The following is a 20,830-nucleotide window of genomic DNA, read 5'->3' as shown; positions in this document are numbered from 1 at the left end:
CCACCTGCTTCCCTCTCCCCGATGCCTGGGCCACGTCCTGTTCCCCTGAGTGACAACAGTACCACCTCTCCAGCCTCCAGGATTCACCCCCTGTTCATCGTCCTCATGCCCAACCAGAGGGAGCCTTCTACTACCAACACCCAACCCTGCCACCCCTCTGCATAAAGCCCTCCGTGGCTCCCCGCTGCCCTTAGGATAAACCTAAAACTCTTGCCAAACCCGTGTATTCAGACCCCACACACCATGGCCTCGCACTTTAGCTTCCTCCAATCTGGCCTGTCCCTGTCAGGGCTCCCCTGTGGCCCTGTGCCTGTCATGTGGTCCTCCTGCTCATTCTTCTGCCCAGTGTCTGCTGGGCATGGCTTCCTGACGAAGCCTCCTGCACTCCCACGTCTGGGGCCAGGACTGCTCATCAGCTGCCCCTGTCTGTCATCTCAGTAGACTCGAGCCCCCCACCTGGCACCCAGCTGGTGGACAGAGACGGTCAGCAGATAAGAGCCAAGTCCTTTTAGGGGCAGTGGGTCGCAGTCTGACGGTTGGGAGTGACAACATGCTGGTCCACCACTGCTCCATGGTGGGGGGGCAGCAGGGACCACCAAGGACTTACCTATAGCCCTTCACAGCTCACCTGGAGGTGGACACAGGTGGCCCGCCCTCTGCCCTCTTGTTTGAGACAAATTTCATGAGCTGGAAGAAACATGAAGTAAGTGGTGCAGGCTCAGAAATTGCCTCCTCTGTCCCTCACCACAGACGCTGGAAAGCCGGGGTTATGGAAGCCGAGAGTAGGGAGGGCAGGGGACAGGGGAGACTGGATATGGCCACCCAATCCTGCAGAGGGGAGGGGGTGCTCTAGTGCCCTGTGACACAGGGATGGCTATAGTCAGCAACCACTTATTGCATAGTTTATAAATAATTTGAACAGAGGAGTTTGAAGGTTCCCAATGCCAAGAAATGATCAACTGTTAAGGAGACGGATGTGCTGCCCCCCATCTGACCATCATACATTAAATACATGTGTTCCACGACCACACTGCACCACAGAAACATCGGCGATTAGCAGGCATCAGGGAAAATGTTTTGACTAAAAACAAAACAAAAAAAAAAAACTTTTTCAATAGTGCCCAGGATAGAATTAAGGTCTAGAGGTGCAAAGCTGGACTCCCTCTGGTCAGGAGCATGCATGACCCAGGTGTCAGGAGCTCACTGTCCCTAGTTGCTGGGTGAACCTGACTTCGTAGAAGCCTGCCCTGCCTTTCTCTGTACCCCCAGCATCTGAGGAGGCCCCTGCCCCTCCCCAGATGACCTGGAGAGGGAGCCTTGGCTGAGGAAGCAGCCCCCCAGCTGGGGTCTGAGAGTGCAAGTTGCAGCTCAGGGACCCCGGAGCTCAGTGACCCCTGGGGCTGAAGATCCGAATAGCAGTGAGAAGGCAGTGACGGGCGCTGGACCTGGTGGCAGGCACCTGTCACCAGCCGCTGGGGAGGCTGAGGCAGGAGGATGGCCTGAGCCCAGAAGTCTGAGGCCAGCCTGAGCAGCATAGCGAGACCCCGTCTCAAAAAAAGGAAAAAAAAAAATGCAGTGGCCAGAAGGAAGCGGTGGGCGTGGCCCCGTGTGCTGCGCGGTCCTCCACAGGGACCGTGGCGGGCAGGTGTCCACTTCCCCAGCCTCGAGACTCCGGCCGAGCAGGGACGGTCGGGGAGCAGCACAGGTGCGGGGTCTGGTCCGGCGGCTTGACCGACAGCTGCCCCAAGCTCCCTCCCTCAACACACCCATCCCAGGCAGGTGTCTGGGTCTGCCCGCGGCCGCTGGGCGCTGGGCACCAGAGTCTTGCTCCCACCTCTGATTCCTCTTCTGCAAAGTGGACCCGAGAGCGCCCCCTCCCGGCAGGACCGAGATGACACACACCACGGAAAGCGCCAGGGAGCGGCCACCCGTCTCAGTGGCCAGCGCCAGAAGCTGCTCTGGGTCACATCTCCCCACTGGAAATACGCGAGGCAGCGACGCTGTCGTCGGTGAACGCGTCGCTGCGAGGACACTGAGTTCTCGGTTATATTAAGATGCGGTTTTCCTGTGGAGGCGCTGAAGTCCCTTGTGGTTTCTCTGGGAATCCAGCAGCAGGGGAGGGCAGGTCCCCAGAGAAGAGTGGCCCCAAGGAAGGGCCCAGCAGCCCCCAGCCCCTGTCAGTCCCTGAACGGGGAAACCAGGCCCTGAGGGCTCAGAGTTCACCACAAAGGGCCACTAAGCAGGGTGGCACACGTGGCAAATAAAAACACACGTCCAGTTCCTGTGTTTCATCAGGCGACCCCATCCCTGAGACCTCCCCCTGTCCAGATAAGTGATGTCTCCTGCATAGATGTAGGTCTGTTGTTCTAATGTGGGTGGCACGGCTTCATTTTTAAAAGGCAAATGATTTAATGACATCATGGATTTAACTAGTGCACGCGTGTGCGGACACACACACATACTCACACTCTAAGTGAAGTACTTGAAAGAAGAACAGAAGAATACCCCAGCAGAGGGGACCTCAAGTGCATAGGCCCTGGGGCTGCAAAGAGGCTGGCAGAAGAAGCCATGGAAAGAACTGGCCGGTGCCTGCAGCAAGCAAGATACTGTTCTGAGCCCTTCCACTGCTCCTCTCCTCTAATCCTATGAGATGGGAATTCTGCCTCAATCAAAGGAAGAAACTCAGCAGGTAACTGCTTCCGCACCAGAGTCATACAACACATGACTGGCAGAAGCAGGGGTTGAGCCTAGAGCCCCACACTCCTGCGCCCTGCAGACGGGCAGGGGTGTTGACTGATGCTCTAAAGGGAGACACTGTTACTGAACACAAGGAGAAGCTGTTACCTATCAGAATGGCTAAACTAGTAAATGATAGTACTAAGTGGTGACAAAGACACAGAGAATGGGAACTGTCCAATATTGCTGGTGGGGATGCTAAATCATGCTACCACTTTGGAACACAGTTAAATGTTTCTTTGTTCTTTCTTTTTTGGAGAGGTGGTGCTGGGGATGAACCCTTGTGCCAGGCACATGCTGTACCACGGAGCGACATCCCAGCCCCTTAAATGTTTCTTACAAAGCAAAATGTACATTTGCCACAGAATCTAATAATCCTACTCTTATGTATTTTCCCAAAATAAATGAAAACTTACATTCACATGAGAGACTCAACCAAGACGTTCTAGAGGGGTCATTCATACCTAGATAAGATTTAAATGGCGTTCAGCGGGTGAGAGCATAAGGCAGCAGTGGTACACCACATGATGGAGTACTACGCAACAAGGGCTCAAAAGGAACCACTGGCCTGCAGAGCCGTGTCACGTGTGTGCTGCGTGAAAGGAGCCAGATGAAAGGCCAAAAGATGGTAGGATTCCATTTACATTCTGTTCTGAAAAAGGCAAAACCACGGGGACAGAGAGTAAAAATGTGACTGGCAGGAGTAGGGAAAGATGGCCACACAGGACAGGAGAGACTCTCGGGGTCTGTAGAATTGTTCCATGTTTTTATTGGGATGGTGGTTACTGGACTGTGTGGATTAATCCAAACTCACAGAAATGTGTGCTAGAAAGATTGAATTTTACGATGTGTACATCCTGATCTCAATTATAAAAACTCAACAGAAGGGGAAGCTCTATGCTCAGAAAATGAGAGCCTTCTGGGTGTATTCCTCCCTCATGGGTCTTACATGGAATGGGATGAAGAAACTCAGAATGAAGTCTCTTCACACCAGATGACCCAGAGCAGAGGGACCCCCTTAGATAGGACATCATGGATACATTAAACTGGCAGAATTTCAAGTGAACTTTCTAATTTCCAATACAATGTCCACTATAACAAGATGACAACCAGATACACGTTGTCTCTTTTTCTTTGTGATTGTGACTGTCACCTTCTTTGGTGTGAATGGTGCGTTGTACTCGGACCTCCTGAGACTACATTGAACACATTCTGTGACTCTCAAAATAGTGCTCATCATAGATGTGCTCGTTGGTATCCTTTCTCGGTTTTCTACTGATGTTGCCTTTTTCTTATCAAATGTGTGGAAACTCTTTACATAGAAAGGTACCAACCGTTCTCAGACAACCAACTTCTCTTTGCTTATTTTTTATAGTATTTTTCTCTATAATACTATTTTCCCAAATCATTTATAAGATTATTTCCCTAAGTTATTGTGTGTGTATGGGTAGGTATGTGTACACACTGCACACACATACTAACTTGGCCAAATTAGATGGTTATATTGTGTGCATGTTCAAACATGTAACAATAAATCCTACCATTATGTACAACTATAGTGCACCAGTTAAGAACAGGGGAAAAGATCATATAGTTTTTTTAAAAAAATGTGTATTTCTGTATTTTTATTCGTGGCTTCTGGGTTTTCTTAGTTTTTTTTTTAAAAGCATGTTTTCAACTCTAAGTTATAAAAATAGCCTTGTAAATTCCTTGTGAGATCTGTATTGGTTTATTTTACATATTTTATCTTTAACCCATTTAGAAATTTGGGGGGTTTTCCCTCCACAGCACAGAATTTTTCACTCTAACGCGTCTCCATCAAAAGCGGGAGAAGTGAGGGTGGACCCAGAGCCCCCTGGGCCTGGCTACTCAGGCCACCCCTGGCCCCGGCTACTCAGGCCACCCCTGGCCCCAAGGCCTGGGGTTTCCACTCCCAGCGGGTTTTCGGCTTCTCTCTGGTCTTAGCGGGTGGGAGCGAAGCCACGGGAAAGTGCTGCTCTCTAGTGGCCACATCGGTGATAGCAGTTAGGAGCCGAAGGGAAAGCCATCCTCTAAGTCTTAAAAGGAGGACGAAAGCAGGAACCTAAAGACAGGGGTACACCCGTGTCCTCAGGAGAAAAACTCACAACAGCCCAAGGGTCAAAAGAACCCAGTTGTCCCTCGGCGGACTCATGGATGATGGGGTCCATCTGTGCAGTGGAATACCACCCAGCCAGGAAAAGGAAGTTCTGATTTGCTGTACTGAAGGGTGCACCTGGAGGTCGTTGTGTGCAGTGATGTGAGCCGGACACAACAGGAGGACTGCAGGTCCACCCACAGGAGGACCCTGGAGCCTCAGATCCAGAGACAGGAAGCAGCCTGGTGGGAGCCTGGGATGGGAGGGCCCGGGGTCAGGTTGGAGGGGTCAGAGCTCCTGCTTGGGAAGATGAGGAGGTTCTGGAGCTGGGGGGGGGGGGAGGCTGCAGAGCCATGGGAGTGGACCAAAGCCACTGCACCGTGAACCTAGAAATGGTTAAAAAGGCGGATTTCACCACCCACGCAAGCAAGATGGCAGCAGGCAGAGGACCCTGCTTGGAGGTGGCACAGTGTGGTGAAGGGGTGTGGAAGGGACCCGGTGTGTGTGGCTGAGGGGATGGTCCTGGATTCAGCCTCCAGGTCAACGGAGCAGGGGACAGAAGCCAGGGGACGGGGGTGGGGTGTGTCGGCGGGGAGCACGGCCAGCTCTCCCTGCAGTCCTGTGCTGGCCTCCTGTGGCTCACCCACTCGGACTTGCCTCCCAGCCTTTGCCCTGGCAGTGCCTGCCACCGACTCGCCTTTCCCCCAGATCTTGACTCACATGGTCCAAGACCTCAGCTCGAATGGCCTTCCCTGACCTTGTGACGGGAGCAACAGCCTCCCCCAACCAGCCCGCCGCTTCTCGCTGTTTACTTCCTGTCGCACCAACTCATGCCATCTAAATTTACCTCCTGGGCCGTTTCCTGGTTCACGCTCTCCTCCTCCACTGCACCGTGAGCTCCTCCGGGGCAACAGGCATGTCTGATTTGTTTGCCAGACCGTGCCAGGCATGCAGTGGGCGCTCAATAAATGTGTGTGGCATTAAAAGAAACAACCCATTGATTATGGAATGCATGCTTGCAAATTTGTGCCATTCTGTGTCCCCTCCTGTCCCATGCGGGTCTTGGTTCTGTTCCTGGGGATGGCCCTGTGCAGGTCTCTGAGGACAAGCTGGAAGTTCTGTCAGAACAACCCAACTCTTAGATATAACCAGAATGCACTGGTGAAAGAAGTGGCTGTCCCACCTGCAGGAAGGCCGGGAAGTTCCGCCGCCCTCAGAACCCTCTGGAAGCTCCTGATCCTGCTCAGCTAACCGTGGTCTCCAGGGCTTCCTCTTGAAGACTGATGACTTTAGGTCCATTTAAACATGTCTGCCGCTCTACACAGGTCCAGGGAGAAGATTCTCTACTAACATCTCAAGAGTTTAAAAATAAGGTCCAATTGATGTCACCACCGCCCTATTTTTTTTTGTCCTGAATTAAATGATATAAAAGTTTAAAAAAAAAAATCTGGGTCTCTGTGTCGAAAGGCTTCCGAGTCCTGGTGTTTGTGACTTTGGGGGGGGTCACATGACAGCCAGTGTGTAAGCCAGTGTCTCCACGGGTGTTGCAGGTACCCAGATTCCCCGTGTATGTGTGTTTGTGTGTGTGTGTGTGTGTGTTCGAGTCTACTCGTGTATGTACGGGACATTCACTGTGTGTGTCTTCCTGTTCATCCTGTGTCCAGGTGCTGGTGTGTGCTCAGGTGTGAACTTGTGCCTGTGGATGCTCACATCTGTGTTTGAGTCGCCTGTGGGCCCCGCTCTGCTGTATCACATTTCTAGGGCCCATGGGCCTGCTGCACCTGTGTGTGTGTGCATGTGCGTGCACTTACGTGTGCCTCTGTGCACCCTGGGCCTGTGTGTGACCTTGTGTGCTCACGAGTGACTCTCCGTGTCCCAAGTCCACATGTGCCCGCCTAGGTGCAGTGCTGTGCTGCTGAGCTCTATCGGGCGGCTCTCAGATGGCAGTGTGGCTGAGAGGGTGTGACTTCCCACCAGTTCCCATGGTGTGAATGCTCCCATCCTGGCCGATCTCACACCACCTGTGTGGGTCATTGAACGCAGGACAGTAGCACAGACTGAGCAGCACTTGTACCACACAGGCCCCGTGAGCACACTGAGCCTCAAAAAGCACATGAAACCAGAAAAATGCAGGAAAAAATCAGGAAGTGATTTTGCCACAATTTTTATTGTGGCAAAATAAATATTGGTAAAATTTACCAGTGACCATTTTTAGTTTATCGGCATTAATACCTGATGATGAATGCACGATGAATTTTTTTACCCCTTCACTTATTTTATTAAATATTGCACATTATAAATAAAAAATATACAATGTATACAAGGTAATTTTTTATGGCACTGGGAATGGACCCTGTGTGCGACACCTGTCCACCCATGCTAGGCAAGCGCTAACCACCGAGCCACCCTGGGCCTGGCGTGATGTTCCGCTGTGTGTGACCATCCACAAACATGAGTCAAGGAATCTCCAGGGTCCATGTCCCCAGGGTGCATCCTGCACCTGCCTTTGTGTCTCGTCTCTGGCATCGTAGTCCTTGCCTGTGTCCCCTGAGCATGCATGGGACTCCACACAGCTCCACGCACAGTGCTGTGTCCACAGCCTGTGTGTGACACCTGTCCACCCAGGCCTCTGCTTCACACTGCCATCTGCATACACTGTGCTGGGGGGGGGCCGTGTGAGAGAGTGTGAGCACCTCCCCTGGCTCCACCCTCAGTGACTCAGTGAGGTCACACGGGTGGGCAGTGTCAGCCATGGCCAGGGTACTTACCCACAAATGCTACAACGCACAGAGGTGGTGGTGAGCCCTTCCCAGCACAGCCTGTGGACACATGCGTCTCTCTCCCCGTGTGTTCCCATGTGTGTTGAGTGCTGGTCTCTGTGGAGACACATGATGCCTTGCACCCATGTGCCCGGGTGAGGCCCCCACACCCCGTTCCTCTTGAGCAGTTGGTTATGCAGGAAGCTGTGGGGGAGAGGAGGGTGCTGAGCCTCCCAGGTCCTGCTCCACCTCCCACACCTGCCTGTGCGGGGCTGGGGGAGGGGAGGGCTCGTGCTCCTCCAGCCCCTGCTCTCTGCCCTCTTCCCAGACCCCTGGTCTGCCCACAGCTGGGGCTGGCGGTTGAGGAAGGGGAAGTTGGGGCAGAGTTGTATCATCCTGTGGCTTGCGCCAGGCTCTGGGGCCAACTCCCCTGCGCTGGCTGGACACCCTGGCCACGGGTGGTGTGGGCTGCAGGAGCTGGTAGCCAGGCTGGGTACCCACCTCACCGAGAACCAGGCGCCCTCCGGTAAGTAACCTCCCAGACAGCGGGGTCAGATGGCCCCAGGGGACAGCAGCAGGGGACCTGGAGACCTGCAGGGTAGCAGGCAGATGGACCAGGCATCACAGTCCAGCCACCTACTTCCTAAGAGGGTGGGGAGGCTGTCCACCCATTCTAGAGGGGTCTGTGGCCAGAAGAGGTGACGGGGCTGCTGGGGTCCATGGGGAGCCACGGGGTAAGGGGAGAATGAGGCCCAGCAGCCCAGGAGTGCGTGGGGACAGGGGATGGAATGAATGGGGATCGGAGGACCCTGTGGCAGTCGCCAGTCATCCACTGTTCAATCTGCAGATTCTGGGTCCCCCATGGGCCTCCCTGAAACTAGCTCTGAAGGGGACCTGGGGAATCCAACTTGCAAGACAAACTCTCCCTTGAGAGTGCCATCCAGGCACCAGCCAGAGAAGGGCTTCTCCCCATCTTCCCAGATCGCCAGAGGAGGACCACCCTCTCCCCGGCAGCCGAGGGGGGCCTCTCCCTGGGGAGACACCCCTGTTGGCCACCTTGGGGCACCTCCCATACCAGCTGCCGGGGAGGGGAGAGGCAGCGGGCTGTGGTCTGCACGGGCACGCCCTCTTCTCAGCTTCCTCCCAGCCCCGATGCCTCAGGGAAGAGCCCACTGGGGTCCCAGGATGTGGCCTCTGAGCCAGGAGGGGGCGAATTTGGAGCTGACCGCTGGGACTGGGAAGGAAGGAACTGGTGGGTTTCGCAGGGGCCATTCAAATGTCTACAGAACCTGTGGTTCTGAAGAAAGGGCTTGACACCCAAGAGCAGTCAAGAGAGGGCTGTCTCCACGCTGAGTTCCCTTGGGGTGACTGTGAGTCCCTCTAGGAGAACTTCCAGGAAAGGCAGCCTTTTCATGAAGAACCAGCAGAACGCTGATCACAAACCCTTCAGCGTGACTGTGGGGGCTGTCTCCACCCTGCTGCCCCCAGCTCCTACACAGGGCTGGACACATGCTGGTGCTCGGTCCAGCTGTTGTCAATACTATGATGACTGCTGGGCAGACGTGGGTTCAAATCCTGGCTCCCCTGCCTCTGTGTGTTCACCAGCAAGTTGGCTTAACCTTTCTGGGCTTCAATTGCTCATCCATCAACCGGCGGCCGCGGTCATGGGGTCTTGCGTGTGAGATCTTAGTGCAGTGCCTGACAAGCCACAGTGGCTCATCTTCCCCTTTATAATCTGTTCTTGCACCAGAGCCTTGGGCCTGGGCGGTACCCACCCATGTGACTGACACCTGTGTGTCACCAGAAACTTTGTGTTGTACTCAAGAAAGACCCGAGACTGGTCCCAATCTCAAAGCAAGTCCCGTGGTCCCTTTAGCCACAGCTACACCCTTTGTGGTTTCCTTTACCCAGTCAACTGCAGTCTCAAAATACTACATTTCACAAATACTGTAAGGGAGAGAGATCCCGTCTGCAAAACGGTCACTAGCCTATTGTGATAGTTGCTCTACTCTCAGTTCCTGTTGTTAATCTTTGTGCCTGATTTATAGATTAAACCTTGCCATAGGTGAGGGTGTTGGGGGGACAATGTGTGCAGGACTGGGTGCTGTCTGTGGTTTCCAGCAACCACGGGGGTCTTGAAGGCACCCCTGAAGATCAGGGGGAACGCTGTATCCCAGGGTGGGCTCCTTCAGGGTCCCATCTCCAAACAGGACGACCATCACCTCCGGGGACCCTGTTTGAGGGCGGCTCTTCCTTGGCGGGGTGAGGTTTGGCAGCCAGGGAAGCTGTACCGCCACGTGGGTCCATGGGAACAGACTTCGGGCCCCCAAAGGAGAAGCACCTTGAGTGAAGCAGGGGACCAGGGGCAGCAGAGACCTTGGTGGATCTGGTGCCGGGCCCTCGGATGTCTAAAAGGGGGACCTGGGGGATCCAACTTGCAATCCCCGGCAGGGCAGGGCGGGAGGTGCGGCCGCCCGAGGAGCGCCAGGGAAGGGCCCCGGGACAGGGCTGAGAGTGGGGTGCGGGTGCCTCGGGCCTCGGGGTCGCGTCTTCTTTCGGCTTCACCACGCTGGGAACGCGCGGGTGCAGAGGTGGCCGGCACTCTGCCACCCTGTTAGGTTTTGTAAAAGTCGATTCCGCCGTGGGCTCCCGTGAGCGCCACCAGGCGGCTGGGCGGCGCTGGCGGGTTCCAGGGCCCGGGCCTCAGTGCGCAGGAGGAGCTCTGGGCTTCCACCACCAGGGGGCAGCACTGCGTGCATGGCCCCGGGTCCCGCGTACACGCCGCACACCACACACGCGCCACTCTTGGGCACACACGAGAAACACACCTAGAAAGAGACTCACAAACCCAGGCAGACGCCAGAAACCCTCAGACAGCACCACACAGACCAGACACGGAGATGCATCCCAACAGATCCCAGGGACATCACACACACACACACACACACAGTATCACAGACTTCCAAAACCACCTAGACGCTGACTACACTCCCATCTAGACAAGTTGACACCCAAGACTGGCAAGTAAACACTCACAAGCCCCAAAATATACCCTTTGTACACTGACATCAACGCACTGTCAAACAGAGACAGAGGCACACGCACTCTCACACACACACACTCACACACACACACAGGCTGCCTACAGGACTCAGGCTGCACGTGTTCTCTCCTGATGATGTCTTGTCTGGCCAGGGCGAGAGGCCCTGGGACTGGGTAATCGGGGCGCTCAGGGCTTGGCCCCCCAGAGCCTGGGGTCCCCCCGGCCCCCCAGCTGGAAACCTGGCCCTCCTCCCCAGCCCCGGGCTCCCATCAGCTGATGCGTCTGGCAGACCCTGGCTGCAGTCTCCGCCCCTTGCTGGCAGCAGGTCCTGGCAGGGATTCCCAGCCCCACTCCCAGCTCCTCGCCGGGCTGCTCATCACTCTCACTCGGGCCCCATGGCAGGCGCCACGCTCAACCACTCCTGGCCGGCCTTCTCCAAGCTGTGGCTCAAGCGGTGGGCTTTCAAGAGAGGTAAGCGGCAGGCGGTGACCAGCGGGCACCATCCACTCAGGAAGGGACTCCGGGCGGCCGGCTCACAATCCCCTTTTTTTGGCTGGGGAACAGACACTGCCTGAGCCGCCCCAGATCCCATGACCCCCGATCGCCCGAGCTCTGGGAACATCACTGACCTGTGGGCCCCCGCTGGTCTCCGAGAAAGCGTCTCCCTGGGCTCCTCAAGGGACTTGTCCCTGGACCAGTAGTTTGCAAGACAGTCCACTCTCTGCACCTGGCTGCTGGACCCCCAGGGGCGGCTGGCTGACTTGCTGGGGGTCCCCTGCTGTGGGTTCCTGGACCCCTGCAGGACAGGAGGCCCAGGTGGCTGCTAAGCAGGAGGCTCAGTTTACCTGTGCAAGGACCAGAGAGGCCCTGAATCACATCCCCCAAGGCTCCGTGAACTGTTTTTGCAAAGACCTTTCTAACTCTCGGGGGAGTTTAGCTCTTGAGGGTACCCAGGTGGTGTCTGGGCCCCCCGAGATATGGGGGGACATTGTGATAGGAGCTGGCCATGCACCCATGGCCTCCAGATTTCCTCAGCCTCTGTGCCTCCACCCACCAACAGGAGCCCCTCCTGGTCAGGCCAGCTGTCCGGCTCAGCCTCACCGAACCTGCCACCGCTGCCCACGTGAGCCAAGTCCTTGTTGGAGGTGGCTTGTGTTCTGTGAAGGAGGGGGTCAGCATGAGGCTCATTAGCTCATTCAACCCACAGACTCTCCCTGAAGGCCTATGGTGTACCAGACACTGTGCTGGGGTCAGGGAGCAGGTGAGAGTGTCAGGGGAACCAGAGGGTATGATTGGGGCTGGAAAGAAATAGGGGAGCTGGGGAACCGGGAAGCAATAGAATCGTGGTCATAAAGGTAGAAATTACTGCCAGTTGTTGAGCCTTCATGAAGTTGAGCACAGAGAGGTTGAGTGACTTACTCAAAAGGTCACACAGCAAATACATGCTGGAGGAGCTAGAATTTGAAGCCAAGTTTGTTCTGGGGTCACCTTTGTGGTGGGTTCTGATCAGTAAATAAAGCAGCCAATGTGGGCGGCCCAAGCACCTGGGGAGGGTATAAAAATCCATCAGTGGACGCAATCCTGAAGAATCAGTGCATGAACCGTGGATGGCGGTGGTGTCTCCCTGTGACCTGGGTCCCCGTGGAGGTCTGTTGTTAATCCTTGGTGTTAATCTCTGCTCCTGGCCGGTGTCTTCCCCCCAGGCAGGTTGAGGCCGCGATTTACAGGCTGCCAGGTGGGGGAGTGAGCCATGGGGACTGACAGTGATTCTTACACCCTTTTATGGCTGATGCTGCCGGGGCTGGCGGAGGCTACCCTGGACCTGAACCCAGGCGGGTGGGCGGCCCCCTGGGGAGCGGCAAGGGGTGAGGGGGGCCGAGCGCAGCTGAGCCCCATCCCTGACTTTCCTCCCCCCAGTGACTCTCCAAGCACCATCCCTTCCTCTGGAGGCCCTGAGAAGCAGAGCCATGGCCATGCTGTGCCCCTCGGAAGCTCTGCCATTGGCTGCCCGGGACTAAGGGGACTTGCCAGGGCAGCCGCGGGGTTGGCCCTGGAAGAGGGGACTGAGCCCTGTAGTGAGGGGCCCATTCTGACCACACGCTTCCCCCGCTCCCCAGGGAGTGCCTATGTAGTGCGGCTGTCCTGTGGGTCACCTGTGTCCTCCCCGCCTGGCTCCTCCCCTCTTCCTTCCATTTCTCCCCCTGCAACTCCTCAGAATGCCATCTTCGGAATGTAGCACATCACTGCCTCTGGACACAAACATTCCACCGTCCTCCAACGTGGACCCTCTGTCCACCCACCAGCCAGTCAAGCAGCCGACAAGTCACCCATCCGCCCACCCCAACCAGCCATCCAACCACCATCCTCCTATCCAGCTAGCCGGTTACCTGTCCATCCACCATCACCCATCTAATCTAACCATTCATCCATTCATCCATCCAACCAACCCTCCATCCATACAGCCATCCGTCCGTCCATCCAACCAGCCAGCCAACCCTCCAGCCAGCCAGTTAACCATCCAACCATCCAACCATCCATCCATCGTCCATCGATCCATTCATCCACCCACATATCCATTCATCAACAAACCGGTGAGCACTGACCCTGCCCAGCCCGACACGGCCCAGGACAGGCTGGTGGGTGTGAGTCCTTGTTTTGAATTCAGAAATACACGTGTTCAAACCCCAGCTCTGTCCTGTGCCAGTGTGGTGTGACCTTGGTAGAGTCAATGTACCTCTCCAAGCCTCCATTCCCCGCTCTATAAGTGAGGACTCCTGGGGACACTGGGGACAGGAGAATGAGAAGCACCTAGGCAGGCATCTAGGACGTGGTCCACACACACAAGAGTTTCACGCTGGATGCCTGAGAACCCAGATTTGCTGAGCCGTGGTTTTGCAGAGCCCTGGTCCAGGAAGAGCAAACAACAACTCAGAGCAAGGCCAGGAGAACGCAGCGCCTCGGGCCGGGTCGCAGAATTGGAGTTCAGCTTCCGGCAGGAAGGGCAGGAAGGAGGCGGGAACAGGCCAGAGCCACACGCAGAATGGGGAGCTGGGGACCCGTGAGGGAGGGGACTTGAGAGGGAAGGCTGCGGAGAGCGTTGAGTGTCATTCTAAGGAGACTGGTGCCTATGGGGGAGGGGCAGTAAAAGGACAGTGACCACCGAAGTGTCATGCTGGGAAGACACACCAGCCCTAAGACAGAGATGGACTGGACGGGAGAGACTGGTGGCTGAAGGTTAGCGGGAGTTGTGGTTGGCAATTGATGGCGCTCAGCCTAGGACACTGGGGTCAGGGCTCAGCCCAGGACATGGGGACAAAGGTCCAACTATGAGAGGGGATGAAGACCAGTCTGTGACATCAGATCAGGGATCAACAGGTTAGGGGTCTGTTCATGACACTGGGATTGGGCTCATTCCTCAGATGAGGACCCAGTCTATGACACTGGGATGGGGGCTCAGTCAAAGACCCAGTCTATGACACTGGGAACAGGCTCAGTCCTCAAATAAGGACCCAGTCCATGACACTGGGATCTGAGCTCAGTCCATGACACTGGGATCAGGGCTCCCTTCTCAGATGAGGACCCAGTTTATGACACTGAGATGGGGGTTCAGTCAAAGACCCAGTCCATGACACTGGAATGGGGACTCAGTCCTCAGATGAGGACCCAGTCCATGACACTGAGATTGGGCTGCGCTTGGGATGGCCGGGCAGTGATGGGGGTGGGCTACGGGGGACAAACCAGGAGCCTGGCAGAGTCTGTCCCCAGAATCAGGGCTCCATGTGTGACCCAAGGCTCAGGACCCAGTCTGTGTTGGGGTCCGGGTTCAGTGTGTGGCCCTGGATTGGAAGCTCCGTCTGTGACACCAGGGTTGGGGCTTGGCGTGTGACACCAGGACCTAGGCTCAACCTAACAGCAGGATGAGGCACTGACCGTGACACCAAGGTCAGGGCTCAGTCTGACACCAGGATGGGGCTCATCTGTGACTGGGAGTCAGTCTCTGAAACAGGATCAGGGCTGAGTGTGTCATCAGGTCAGACTCGGCTTAAAGACTGACCCAGCCCTGACCCCTGATCCTTGGCCTTGGATCCCAGAGCTTCAGGATTCACTAGCACAGGGCAGGAGGGTCTGTCTGTCCTCTGAAGGAGACCTCAGGCCTCCTCACAGGCCCGCCTACTGGGGCAGGCAGACCCCACTGCCCCCTGCTGCCCCTGGGGTCTCCGGGTCCCCCAGGGCCCCCATCGGCCTCCAGGACGTACCCCTACGCCTGTCTTTCCTCTTCCCTCGCAGTCTGTTTAGTTCTGACCAAGGCAGGAAATGCCTTAGCTCTGGGGTGGGAAGAGGGCAGCTTCAAGGCTTGATGAGGACAGGGCACCGAGTGGCTCCGACCTGCCGCAGGTAGCGGGGGCGGGGGGGGGGGCGGTGTCCTGGTGGAGGCCACGGCTGGCCACAGCACTGCGTATCCTCCACCACTGGTGCAAGGTGCGTCAGGGGCAGCGACACAGGGAGGGTGGCTCTGGAGCCCTGGCTGCCGGTGTCTGCCTTCCAGGGCTTGGCCCGGGGCCAGCGCCACACTGGGTTGTAACTGTTTGTTGAGATATAATTCACTTACTATGCAATTTACCAACTTAACGCGTACAAGCCCACGGTTTTTAGCATACTCACAGAGTTGTGCACCCGAGACCACATCAATTTTAGAATATTTTCATTAACCTAATGAAAAAAAAGGAAACTCATGAGCCAGGCATGGTGGCGCACACCTGTCATCCCAGTGGCTCAGGAGGCTGAGGCAGGAGGAGTGCAAGCTCAGCCTTAGCAACTCAGTGAGGCCCTATCTCAAAATAAAGAATAAAAATAAGGGCTGGGGTTGTGGCTCAGTGGTAGAGCACTTGTTTAGCATGTGTGACGCACTGGGTTCGATTCTCAGCACCGCATATAAATAAGTGAATAAAATAAGGTCCATCAACATCTAAAAATATTTTAAAATATATATACCTACGGGCTGGGGATGTGACTGTGTTTAAGTGCCCCTGAATTCAACCTAAAATACAAAAGAAAAAAGAAAAGAAATTCACATACTTGTATCTATTGACCTACCTTCTCCATCTTCCCCAGCTCCCACCCCTGAATATGAAGTGGGTACAGACAGCCCATCCCCTCCCCCTCCCTTGGTTCATCCCACATTGGGGTGGGCAGGGGCGTCGCCTCCCTCTCCCTCCTCTGCTGGCTACAACAGCTAAGGACACGGTGGCCACCGTGCAGGGTATCTTCCTACCTGCCATAAGTACCCTGGAACAGGAGGACGGGGAGGTGGGATCCACCCAGCCACAGGGAATCCCCGCTGTACAGTGAACAGGAACCTTGGATACTTTTCAAACTTGTACAACCATTATTGGAAGGTTCTGGAAGGACCAGTCTGGTGGACTGGTCCTTGTTTTCTCCTCTCCACTGTGCTGCCCGCAGGTCCCCGGAACTCTGGGTCTTTGGGACTCCAAGGTTAGAAGGGAGATGAGGGTATGTGGAAAGAAAGAGGGAGACTGAAATTTCCCATTAGAGCCTCTCCTGCATCAGGAACTTGCATTTGGTCTGTGGATCCTCTCGCACTGCCTAGCAGATGGGGATTTTGCTGGAACACGCGTAGTGAGTCAGTTTCACTCATGAACCAACTTGGATCGGCTAGCAATGGCTGCTCAAAATAGAGCAAACGCTCAGCAGGAAAGAGTCTCGTGCTTGACTAGGAATGTCTGCCGTAGGCTCAGGCTGAGGGAGGTAGCGCACACAGTGGCTTTGCCAAAACCTCGTCCCTCTTCCCATCATCCCAACAACCCGGGTGAGCAGGGGCAGGTGCAGAACCGAGGTCCTGGCCTCCTCTGCCCTCCCAGCTCAGCCCTAACACCTGTCCCTCCTTCCTCCACAGGCTCTGAGCCCAAGCCATGCGTCCAACCCTTTGACTCCAGAGCTGCCACCTTGGCCACCAAGAGCAGTCGCGAAGCCTGGACACCTGAGAGCCCCGACTTCGTCTCCACCATGGAGGATGAGCAGGCAGGTGTCTGGCTGTGAGAAGGGCAGGAGCCCGTGACAACAGGGGCAGCAAGTGCACTTTGTGTAGCACCCGCCTTTTACCCAGTCTCAGTGAGCTCTCACTGAAGAGGGGTGAAGTGGTTACCATCTTGTGTGACAGATGAGGGACTGGAGTCCTTTCTGGAATAAGAAGAGGGAGGGAATGATGGATAATGTATGTATGTATGGATGGATGGATGGATGGATGGATGGATGGATGATGGATGGATGGATGGGTGGGTGGATGGATGATGGATGGATGGATAGATGGATGGATGGATGGATGGATGGATGGATAGATGGAGGGATGGATGGATGGATAGATGGATGGGTGGGTGAATGGATAGATGGATGGGTGGGTGGATGGATAGATGGATAGATAAGTAGATTGATGGATGGAAGAATAAATAGGCTAGATGGAAGGAAGACTTGCTTCACATCAGACCCTCTGCTGTGTGGTTGAAGCTGGAGATAGGATTGAGATTTTGTCTAATGTCCTCATGACAACCTCCAGCCTGCTTCTGGGGAAAGGCCCCACTGGGATGGGGGGTGTGATCCTGAGGAAGAAGGGGCCGAGTCATGGCTTCATGAACACAGCTCCACTCCGGCTCTGCTAGGGATAGAGATGACCAAGTGGTGTGAATTGGATTCCCAGGGAGCACATGCAGAAGGAGTTGATCTGAGATGGTGTATTAGTCCACTTTTCATGGCTATAACAAAATACATGAGGAAATTAATTTATAAAGAGAAAAGGGCTATTTTGTTTCATGGTTCTGGAGGTTCCCATGCAAGATTGAGTGGCCCCATTACTTTGGGGCTCTGGGGAGAGAGGCAGGAGTGATAGCAGAGAAAACCACTCACCTCATAAACCAGAAAGCATAAGAGAGACTGAGAACCTGGTGTTCCCTTCACGGACATGCCCCTCCCTGGTGACCTAAGGATCTTCCGCGAGGCCCCACCTCTCAATGGCTCTGGCACCTCCCAAAAGTGCTCTGTTAGCCAACTTTTCACATGACCAAGATGCCCGGCAAAACAACTTAGAGGAGGAAGAGTTTACTTGGCTCGTGGTTTCAGAGGTCCAGTCTGTGGTCAGGCGACTCCATTGCTCCAGGCCCAAGTGAGGCAGAGCACGATGGCAGAAGGGTGTGGCCAAGGAAAGCAGCTCGGGACAGGGAGGCCAGGCAGCAGAGGGCAGGGAGCAGGAGGACAAGATACAGTCCCCCAGGGCATGGCCCCGGCCGTCTAACTGCCTCCAAGTACGCGGAAGCTGGGACCTGCCCGCTTAGTCCTCTCAGGTTAGGCTGGCCCGGTCAGGGGCCGGCTGCCGTGATCTCACCATCCACCTCCTGCATCAACACAGGAGCGTTTGGGGCGCACCTCAGGTCCAAACCAACAAGGCCAAACCGGGGGCCACTGCCCACAACCAAATCATCGCAAGGCCTGAGGTCAGTGGCACCATGGCCAGAGCACATGTGGGAACGAGAAGCCAGAGAGCCTGGGTCCCACGACCCTTTCCAAGGGCATACTCCCAGCTGGCCGAGGGCCCTCCCACCGAGTCCCACCTCTGGAAGGTTCCGTGCTGCCTCCCAACCCCACCGCCCTGAGGACCAAGCTTCCAACCCACGAACTCAGGGAAAACACATGCAAACAGCGGCAGATGGCCCAGCCTTAATGTCCTCAGGTCAGTCGGCCACTGCTGGTGGGTTACCCAGGAAAGCAGGCGACTCCTGGGCAAGGGGCTCGGAGGTGACTGTCCCACCCCCAGAATCACCCTGCTTGGGTGAGAATGGCCCAGGTGTCGGTCCTAGCCCTGTCCCAGACCTGGACCAGGGCGGCAGGCGGTTGGGTGGGTGACACAGAGACAGAGAAACCATGGGCCCCGGAGAGACAGAAAGCCCTGGGCGTTGGGAGGGAGGCTCTGTCCCTGCAGCAAGTCTGTCTCTCTTCTGCAATCCTGTCATCGTCACCCCGTTGGCCACCAGAGCTGGAGACCTGGGCCTTGTCCTTGTTCCCGCCCTCCTGTCAGCTGCCAAGTCCCTCGAACGCTGAGCCCTGGTGAGCCCTCAGTTCCATCCAGCTCGCCCTCCTGCCACCGCCCTGGTGGACGCCACCGTGATGGCTCACCCTGGTGACCTCACGGGTCTTACCCGGTTCCCAGCCTTCATCCTGGCCCCATCCAGCCCATCTCCGCTCTGCACCCCGAATGGGCTTTCTGAAGGAGGACTGTGGCCTCCCCACCCGCCAGGCCCCCCATGGCTACTGGCGGAAGCTTCCAGCTGGCCCGCTGATGTCTCACCGGCAGCCTCTGCATAGCAACTCTTCTCATTCTGGCCTTTGTTGGCTGTCCCCTCCTCCAGGAAGCCCTCCCTAACGCCCTGTGGACAAGGACAGCTGCCCCCCAGTTCTCCCCTAGCCCACTGCCTGGTCACTTCTATCGCAGTTGACAGTAGCAGCTGGGTGCCATCCTCAGCCTTCTCCACTCAGCTCCATGAGGACAGGACGTCATGGACGTGGAGGGCAGCAGTGCACCCATTTTAGAGACAGAAAAACCAAGGGTCAGTCAGGCCTAGGAGCGGGTCTGGGGTCACGCTGAGCTAACGAAGCCACGGCAGGAATGCCCAGTGGCTGTGGCCTCCATTCAGCAGCCTTACTGCAGCTTGAGGATCCCTTATCCGAGCTGCTTGGGGCCAGAAGTATTTGGGTCTCAGAATTGTTTTCTTTTAGATTTGGGAGTCATTGCGTATGGGAAATGGGACTCCAGTCCCCGCATGAAGTTCGTTTATGCCTTGCATGCACCTCATACACATAGCCCAAAGGTCCTTTTTCATTTTTAGGGTCTCTGAATTTTGCTCGTTTTGCTGTGACCGGACATGAGGTCAGGTGTGGGATTTTCCACTTGTGGGTTATGTTGGGCTCAGAACGTTTCGGCTTTTGGAACACTTGGATTTGGGGTCAGGGATGCTCAGCCTGTACTTACTGGCCATCTTGTTTTGAAATTAAGTCACTTTTAAACAGAGCAAAATGAGACCAGAGAAGCAATACGCTTGACTCCTTGGGTGAGTTGTCTTCGTTTCCCGGCAGACACCAGGACGGATGGCCGCTGACGCTTTTGAAATGAAAGCGTGTCTGTGCATTCCCTCCAGAATGGGGAGCCCTGGAATGTTTAGCCTTCTGGGTTTGACTTGGGGGAGCCCATCCCCCAGGCTCCCCTGGATCTGGACAGCGCGAGCCCGGATGGATGGTCAGGACCAGCGTAATGTTTAACCAGAGCCAGCAAAAGCCCCCACGGGCTGCCGCCTGTCTTTCCTCTCCCAGGAAATAAGTCAGAGGATGGGCACAAACTTCCAAGCAAAGGGTGAGCCCTCCCCAGCTCTGGGCACCTTCTGGAGGAGAGCTGGACAGCCTGTGCCACCGTTGACCAGGCCCCCTCTCCCCCCGGCTCTGGCCCGGCTCCCACCTCTGCCTCCGATGAGGGAGGCCAGATGCAGGAGAAGGAGGGAGGCCCAGGCCGGGCCGAGAGGCTGTCCTGACGTGTTTATATTTGTAGAGGATGAAAACCAGAGACGCCAGGAAACCTTGGGGGGCAATGGTAAAGAGACGGCGTCAGAAGGAGGCTGTCCAGGCACCGGGGTTGGGAATGGAGAGCCTGGGGGGAAAGGCCAGATCCGAAAGGAGGCTGCCCTGGAAGTCACATCGGGGCCAGGCGGTCCTTAGCCCACCTGGGCCAGAACCACAGGTATTCCATACAATCCAGGGATACGGTGTTTAAAGGAAGAGAGAGGAGGAGCGAGCAGGGAAACAGAGGGCAAGAATGACCAAGCCTCAGAGAGGTGCAAGAAGGGCTGAGGAGAACAGCACGGAGGGGCTGCGGAAAGGTGAGCGTGACCACACACAGCGACTCCGCCTCTGGGCGCTCGCCCCCAAGAATGGAAAGCTGGGCGCAAAGAGAGACGCGTTCTTCCCACCAGCCAGGCGGAAGTCGCCCTGGTGTCGGGTGATGCAGGAATCACACCACATAAAGATGCGCGCTGTGTCCAGATGGCAGAGCAGCAGCCAGCCGGCCAGGGAGCCTTCCGTCACGGGCTCCAACTGCACAAACCCAGAGGACGCTGCTCGGGG

At 56.0% G+C, this 20,830-nt stretch overlaps 1 protein-coding gene across 1 annotated transcript in view; it reads left to right on the top strand.

Annotated features, from left to right (window-relative positions):
• The first annotated feature begins 7,741 nt into the window (after nucleotides 1-7,741).
• Nucleotides 7,742-20,830, top strand: part of Arhgef18 (Rho/Rac guanine nucleotide exchange factor 18) — a 76,076-nt gene continuing 62,987 nt past the window's right edge. The window contains exons 1-2 of the mRNA XM_058579167.1: nucleotides 7,742-7,766; nucleotides 16,569-16,697. Of these exons, the coding sequence (XP_058435150.1) occupies nucleotides 7,757-7,766; nucleotides 16,569-16,697 (139 nt within the window). The 5' untranslated portion in view covers nucleotides 7,742-7,756. The remainder of the gene's footprint in view (nucleotides 7,767-16,568; nucleotides 16,698-20,830) is intronic.

This window comes from Marmota monax, unplaced genomic scaffold (assembly GCF_021218885.2).
Source record: "Marmota monax isolate L192 unplaced genomic scaffold, Marmota_monax_Labrador192_F-V1.1 WCK01_AAM20220418_F8-fsc00102, whole genome shotgun sequence".
Lineage (NCBI taxonomy): Eukaryota > Metazoa > Chordata > Mammalia > Rodentia > Sciuridae > Marmota > Marmota monax.
This window is presented reverse-complemented; position numbering and strand designations above follow the sequence as displayed.